This window comes from Ruditapes philippinarum, unplaced genomic scaffold (assembly GCF_026571515.1).
Source record: "Ruditapes philippinarum isolate M1 unplaced genomic scaffold, ASM2657151v2 ctg16415_1_1_1_1, whole genome shotgun sequence".
Classification (NCBI taxonomy): Eukaryota; Metazoa; Mollusca; class Bivalvia; order Venerida; family Veneridae; genus Ruditapes; species Ruditapes philippinarum.
Window position 1 is genome coordinate 22,942 of NW_026859649.1, and position 8,035 is coordinate 30,976.

At 31.0% G+C, this 8,035-nt stretch overlaps 1 protein-coding gene across 1 annotated transcript; it reads left to right on the forward strand.

Annotated features, from left to right (window-relative positions):
• Window positions 1-1,144: 1,144 nt before the first annotated feature.
• On the forward strand, window positions 1,145-5,417 carry LOC132757342 (uncharacterized). Its single transcript, XM_060748599.1, has 2 exons — window positions 1,145-1,232; window positions 3,762-5,417. The coding sequence occupies exon 2, from the start codon at window positions 3,792-3,794 to the stop codon at window positions 5,415-5,417; it is 1,626 nt and encodes a 541-aa protein (XP_060604582.1). The 5' UTR covers window positions 1,145-1,232; window positions 3,762-3,791.
• Window positions 5,418-8,035: the final 2,618 nt, after the last annotated feature.

Here is an 8,035-nt window from a genome sequence, read left to right on the forward strand (position 1 = left end):
ATATGCTTGAAATATGACAAAGTTATACATTGTAAAAAACTTTTACATTCATACCATTAGGAGATGATGAGTTAAGCATATGAATCCAGTATGATTCTTGTAACAAGCGTTCCATATCATCAAAGACAATCTTTATAGGCATACATTTAAAATCCTTAATACAATGATTAGTTTTATTAAAGTATGTAGCAACATTGGTAGAAAATAACGGATCTGAAAAACTGTTGATATCAAACCTATGGCTATTCATACGTTTAGACACTTGTTGCTTCGTTTGACCAACATATTGCTCTTGACATTTATCACATGTGACAAGATATATAACATTTTTCGTAGAACAATCAGTATTACTTTTTACATGATAATTCTTACCATGAATATTAGTACTACTTAACATATTACTTTCAATAATGGAGCTGCAATGTGTACATCTGCTTCTATCTCATCTAGATGAACATTTCGCATTTTTGTGATTAGACCTAACGTTAGAATTAACAAGAATGTCTTTTAGATTTTTCGGTCTTTAAATGCAACCAAATGTTTACTTTCAGGAAGCTTCTGCACTGAACATTTACTTGAAAGTTTAAGTAAATCCCAATACTTTTAATGATATTACCAATTTTGGGTAAAGTTGGGTTATACTCAACAACAAAGGGAATAACACTGCCATCACTTGTTTTGTTTTGGTACACAGGGCCTCATCCTGTGTTAGACATGAAACCTTACTAAGTGCATTATCAATGTCATTGGTAGGATAATTTCTTTCCATGAAGTATGGACGTAAATTCTGTAAAGTATCTTCTCATATTTTTTTTACTTAATATCAAGAAATTCAACATGAAACCTTACTAAGTGCATTATCAATGTCATTGGTAGGATAATTTCTTTCCATGAAGTATGGACGTAAATTCTGTAAGTATCTTCTCATATTTTTTTTACTTAATATCAAGAAATTCAAAATGGGATGGCGTTTAATTTTGAGGAAGACGAAATCATTTTTGTGTATGTTTTTCTATTGTACAATGCGGAAAATATTATCTTCAAAACTTATTATACATCGGTTTTATTGAGTCACTATCAATTGAAACTTCTGAGGGAATATAAAAATCTTGAAATCTATTGATAACTGTTTAGTGTGCCTCAGAAGTGTTTATGGTTTAAAACAAAATCGGTCAATAATTTAGAGACGATTTCTATAAAAGTATCCAAGGTTTATTAAAAGATTTTGTTAGGTAAGTATAAATATTGTAATCTTTCTTTTGAAATTTACTATTTATTTTTTTTTACTTTTGATACAACTGATGAATGGCTGCATGTATTGAAATAAAGCATTGATGCAAAAGCTCGTAATTACATTGAGACACAAATAGTATGATTAATATTTGTCTCGCAGTAGGGAAAATGAGTAGATAAAAAAGTTCAGATTAGCAGAATTATTGTATCTTATCATATTTGTGAAAACAAAAACAACTAAGAAACAAAAAAGGGGGAAAACTATTTTTTTTAAGTTATCAGATCAAAAGTATAAGACGAAATTTTACAATCAAGAGCTCTGCTGAGCTGATGCAAGCAATTTATGCCCGATGGCAAATTTACAAGAAGGTGTTATGGACAAAAATGTGTCTAAGATAAAGATTGCGAATCTATTGTTGTAAAAAGGCTCAGATTATGACTTTTCAATCAAATGTAAAAGAAAAAAATGTTCTTGGTAATAAGTCAACATATTAGTAATAGAAGATAATTGAACAATATTTTTGTTTGTAAGTTTGGGTTTTACGTCACACCGACACAGTATAGGTCAATTGAACAATATGATTTTATTTAAAGAGTTAAATCAAGGTTGCAATTAGCTGATTGCAGATTAAATCAAACTTGACCTTCGTAACAAATAAATTTGCTTAAAAGTTTATTTAGAAGTCGAAAAACTCTTATTTATAATGAGTTGATTGCAGTCAAAAGCGAACTTCATCTGATTTTCATATAACATTAATGCGAAACATAAACACAATAATTATAATCGTTCAAAAAATGTTTTAGAAACCAATTGTATATGGCCAGACGTACGGACATTGTCATACCATAATTCATCCCGAAAGTCCACCCGATTTTTTTTACCCCATGAACCTTTACGTCGATAATGACTTTCATATTGCTTTTAATTGTAGTTGTTGTTACTTTTGCATTAGGCATTTCTCAAAGCAAAACGTGAAAATCTAATCACAAAGTATGTATAATTTATAGCAAAACAATCGTGTTGATATTGTTAGTGATTTACATAAAATACAATAAAATACATCGTAACTTTTCGATGATCATAATAACTGAAGATTGACGGACAAGGCCGAAAAATTTGAATTGCATAAAATTCTAAACTCGTTTGGAAACTTTACGAAATGAACAAAATGAATTTCCTTTTCGCGAACAAGATAAATTCGTTGAATTATAAGGATATGAAAGAGGTCTTGATACTTTTAAGGCGACATTTATCCTGAACAGATATCCTGACTGAAACTTCATATACATTAATAATTTCACTGTAATTGAACTAAACATTTATTTGAATGCGAAATATGGGATAAAAAGATTTATAGAAATGTCCGTTATAATACACATCGATTTTAAAAATGTACATTTTTAAATGAAATTATTTTTCAACTTGACAACTATGAGAACATGATTTGAAGACATCACGCAGAAGAGCTAAGTAGATTCTTACAAGTGAAAAAAAAAACAACAACAAACTGAATTCATTGGTAATCACAACAGATTTATTATATTAAAATCAGTCTGGTTTCGTCTGTGGAAAAGATCAAAGCAGTATTATATTTACTAGTACGCAGAAATCTCAAATATCTGTTGCTAAAAATATCTTGCTGTTTCTGTAAAACCGCCATGGACAACAGTTTTAAAAAAAAAAAAAAAAAAAAAAAAGGGTATTTATTTTAGTCTTAAAAAGTGTGTATAAAAGAAAACATCGTTGTAATTACTAACTAGTGTACAAAAATCTCACATATCTGGCACTAAAAACGTTTTACTATTTCTGTCAAACATATGGGCAAATGTTTGTTGTAAAGTATTTTTGGGAAAATATATTAAGTTTGTTTGGTTATGTCCTTGTAGTCAAATCGTTATTAAAGCAACATTTGCTTGTACACAAAAATCTCAAATATCTTGAACTAAAATGTACTATTGTTTCAGTAAAACCTCTCGAGCGCATGATTAATTAAAAATATTATGGGTAAAAAAGCAAAAGTTTAAAGTTATAGTAACTAGTACACCAAAGTCTCGAATATCTTAAAAGAATAAATTAGAATTCTTGTTTTGCATTTAATAATTGTCTATCTATCTATCTATCTATCTATCTATCTATCTATCTATCTATCTATCTATCTATCTATCTCTCTCTCTCTCTCTATCTCTCTATCTCTATCTCTATCTCTATCTCTATCTCTATCTATCTATCTATCTATCTATCTATCTATCTATCTATCTATCTATCTATCTATCTATCTATCTATCAATCAATCAATCAATCAATCACTCATTACTATGAGATTTTGATCCTTAAAAAATAATATATTTTATATGCAAGGATTGTTTCAACAAAAATGCACGGCGGGTAACAATGTCCTCCCTATGGAAATTAAAAATCGATTCGTCTCATGTTTTGAGTGTCGATAATTTATTCAATGTAAAGGGAGTGTGTACATCTTTATCTGTAACAGAATTATTTGAACTGAAATTTTAAATCTTTTTTTCAGACCAAGTTCCCGCTTTCCACTAACATCCTCATGGCGAATGTATCATCAATCATCATTCTATTACTGACATTATCCCTCTTTGCTTATAGTAAAGGGATAATATCTTCAAAATCTACAAAACCAGCGTCAGTTGGCGCTGTATACAGTAATGTGAGCCATTTTACTGACATTGAAGAGTCAAACACAAATGTAACTCTTCCTTCTTTCCTTACAAATGAATGTAAAGTTGTTGTTGAGAAAAGAAGTACATATATATTTCAACAGATACTGAAAAAACATAGGCCGCATTTTGTTCAGTTTCATATTGAATTACTGAATGTAAAAGTAAACAAAACCAAAGACGTGTTTCAACCTGGCAGATGGTACTGGACTTTTGGATTAATGTCCAAGCCATATCAATTTCCATTATGGGATTTACGTTATGATGTTTATTCGTTTGGACTGTTGGATTTTAAAACAGCACTTGTACCACGAGTTAACATGACCGTCCATGGGAAATGCAACTTGACATTGGGAACGAAAGAAACATCCACACTTATCACGAAAGCTTTAAGTCCACTCGTCAATATCGACAGCGCATCTAATCTACCACGAGGATATCAGGAAAACTATTTTTGTTATCTTTCATTCGACGAAAATATTCGCGATACTTTAGAGTACTCGGCGTCGATATACCTCCTATCCCCTATCATATATATCAACTATAAATGTTGTTTCCTGCAGTACAATTTCAGGGACGAAAGGTTTGACGACAATTGTCCTAAAGACATAAGGCATATACGATGGGCGCATTTAACAATATTCAACATGATTCTTTTCAGTTTGATAATGGCATTTTGTCCAATACCTCTTTTCAAATTATTTGCTTGGTTAGGAGAAAAAGATGGTACAATAGAAATACCAATGAACGACGAAGACGAAGAAGAATGGATATATGCAAACGGAGAGCATCCTCTTACATTTTTTGATGTCATGAGCTTTCGTGGCATTGGTATCGACAAACAATGGCCAGTGTTAGTTTCAAGAATTAGAAGATTCTTTTGTCTTATTTTGGCACCTTTGATAATTTATATAGATCTGTATGTGAGTACCGACGGTACTGGTGTTTGGAAGAAAGGTGATAAAATAACTATCAAAGATTTTGTGGATGTAGGAACACCTCTAGGTTTTCTGGCACTTCTTGGTGATGCAAGCAATAGACATAAAGTTTTCGTCCCGGCATTAGGGGGACCTGTTGGCATCACTGCTTTTTATTTTGTTCTTGGTTTTTTCTTTTTAGTTTTACCTAAATGTCTTACAAATGTTGTAAACAATGGTTTGCCACCTTCTTATATGTTTTGTGAAAACCTTACTGTCAATAATGACGAAGAAAGACAGTGTCCCAGCAGCAGAATTATAAAGTCGCCCCTCTTATTTGGAGCAAATGATATTATAAACATGTCACAGATCAATGTTGGCCGTGCTGATTTGGAACCTGGATACAAAAAAGGTGGTACTCTGATGAGATGTAATTTTTATATGTTATTTTCTATGAAATTCTGGCGTTTAGTCTGGCGAATACAAATAACTAGGGCACGTTTCATTTGTGACCGAGTGCCAAAGCTTCTGTGCTTTCTCAGTGTTGTTTGTATATATTGTATATTTTATATATTGTGATTTGTCTTTTAGAAATTTTGATGTGTCTTTTATATTTTGGGGTACCGTTTTTCTTTTTCATAATTGTAATGATAAGAGCGGCAATGAAAATGATACCCGATTTGAGGAAAAAATATACAATATTTTCGTACCTTTTCAGTTTTTGTTTCACAAGATGCCTCTGTAACTTTGTTTCATTCATATCAATTTTGATATTTGCTTACTGTAATTGCTTGCTGTTTGTTTCAAGCTTTAAATTTGTCTCTAAAACAATAACATACTGTTTTGTGGCTGTCGTTGTTTTCCCTTCGGTTTCTTTTGGAAATATTTTCCTTTTTGTCGTTATCTTATATTACATAATACGCCAACTAAAACTGTTTAAATATAATTATACATCACTACTTCTTTCTGCAGTCACAATATCAAAACGGATCAATAAAACACAAAATCACGTGACTTGCTTCAATGGTCATTTGGCTGTTTCAAACGTTATGTTTAACGAACTAAGGGGAATAGAAATTAATGGACATTGTTGGATTCTTCTCAAAATACCGTCATGCCTAATACAAGTGAATATGTTATTGAAATGAAAATAGAAGAACACAGCTATGGTATACCATATGAGCTTTTCCAATTGCTCATTCGAAAATATCGTCCAAAACAAAAACTTGTTCTGTCGTTGCTATTAAGAGTTTCTATTTTAACATTCTGGTTACTCCTTTTGCCTAACCATAACACACAATTATAGTTTAGTACCCGATGACCAAAATAGCAGAAGTACTTCACGTGATATTGATCATTGCTGTTGGCGCATTGCCAAAGCTCATAGAATCTAATCATATCAGTCCAGTCTAATGTACCAAAGGACAAAATAGAAAAGAAATTCATGGAGCAGACAATTATTGAATACTGGACTAAACGAAAAGCATCATGAAAAAGTGTAAGTTCAACACTGCTTTTCTAGATATTGAAAGGGACATTAGTGTTAACAATCGTTTTCACTTGCGCCTGTTTCTGCAATTTTGCAATGCTTTTCTGTACGAAATCTGCTCCTGTGGTCATATTATTATTTTTACAATAGGTTAAGCTCTCGAATTTGATATGCAAATCATGGTCATGCAACTACATAATAAGGTAAAGAAACAAATGCTTGCTTTGGTTGAGTCTATTATGTTTTGTTTAAGGGGGTGGGTTGTCATTCACAAATTAACAATTTACATGCATTTATATTTTGCAATTATTTTTATTATTTTAAATGTTTCTGAGATAGTTTCATCAAATTATTTGTAAATAAAATTAATATATGTCCGATTAAAGGCTTAATTTTTATGAAAATGAAATTAATTTACACCTTAATGTGTACTGATCACGTGATGGTTTCAACCAATAAAAAACATCAACATAGTCAGGCAGAAAGTTTGCACATAGTAAATCGAAAATCTTTATGAAGCAAACAAACATTGAATTGCAAGTATTCATTTTGTATTATAATTCGGCCGAAGAAACTGTCCGAGAAGGGCTCGACATGTTCGTATGGTTTGATGGCTGCCGTTACAGTAACACGTGTTTTTTATAGTTTGGTTTTATTGACCTGTCAATTATGAATACATTATAGCACTCATTTAAATATTCGATCCCACTTCGGTTGTGTCCGTTTATTTTACGAGAATTAATATGGAGCATATAAATAATGTTTGGATAACTCCCACTAGCTTAATAAAGGTTCTCGTAACATCCGCAATAGCGCAGTCGGTTAAGTGATTACCTAATGCATGAGAGGTCCGAGGTTCGATCCCTTCTTTCGACATTCTTTTTAGACTTATTCTTTCTTTATTTTTAAGAAATTTTTTATTAAATGGTCAAGCGCCTGCAAAATTGTCTACACGGATATGAAACACCTAAGAAACACTCAATTGTCACATTTTGTATTGTATTTTACGGTACTCAAATTACATTAATTGATTTTAATCCTAATGAATTTTCAGAATTAATTATGTTATAACAAACAGTTATAATATAACAATGTTATATACAAAAGTATAGTATTAACAAAAAAGTGCAAAACATATTAAAAACGGAACAACCATAACTTCAAAAATGTTGAAAATCGTTATGAATAAGAAAAAAACCTGGACATACTCTGTCTCGATCTTACAACACGTTGGACATTCAGATAAAATATACCCGTACCCTATTGCGCTATAACGGTCAGTGTAACTTATTCATCGAAACTAGATAAGTTTAATCACATCTTACTGCGTACCTCTCACGGAATTTACCGAACATTTATCGAATATTAATATATTCTGTGCATTGACCGTATAATCAGTATGGAATTGACAGGTTAATAAAATCAAACAATTTTTTTAATACAAGCATCGCTATGACTTAGCGCCTGAATTATAAAAATATCAAAGGAAAGGAAATACCTTTTTATATTAATTTTAGATATTTACAAACCATATTTTTTTAAAGATCAATCGATAACAAATAATGATGTTCTTGTAAACAAATAATAATTTCTCAATTCTATGACTATAATTTACAATGAAATTCTACCTTTTATGTATTAAAAAAAGTTTTTAATGTTCTGCAAAATAATAAAAAAAACCTGGTCGGATCGTGTCCGTGTCGTTCCT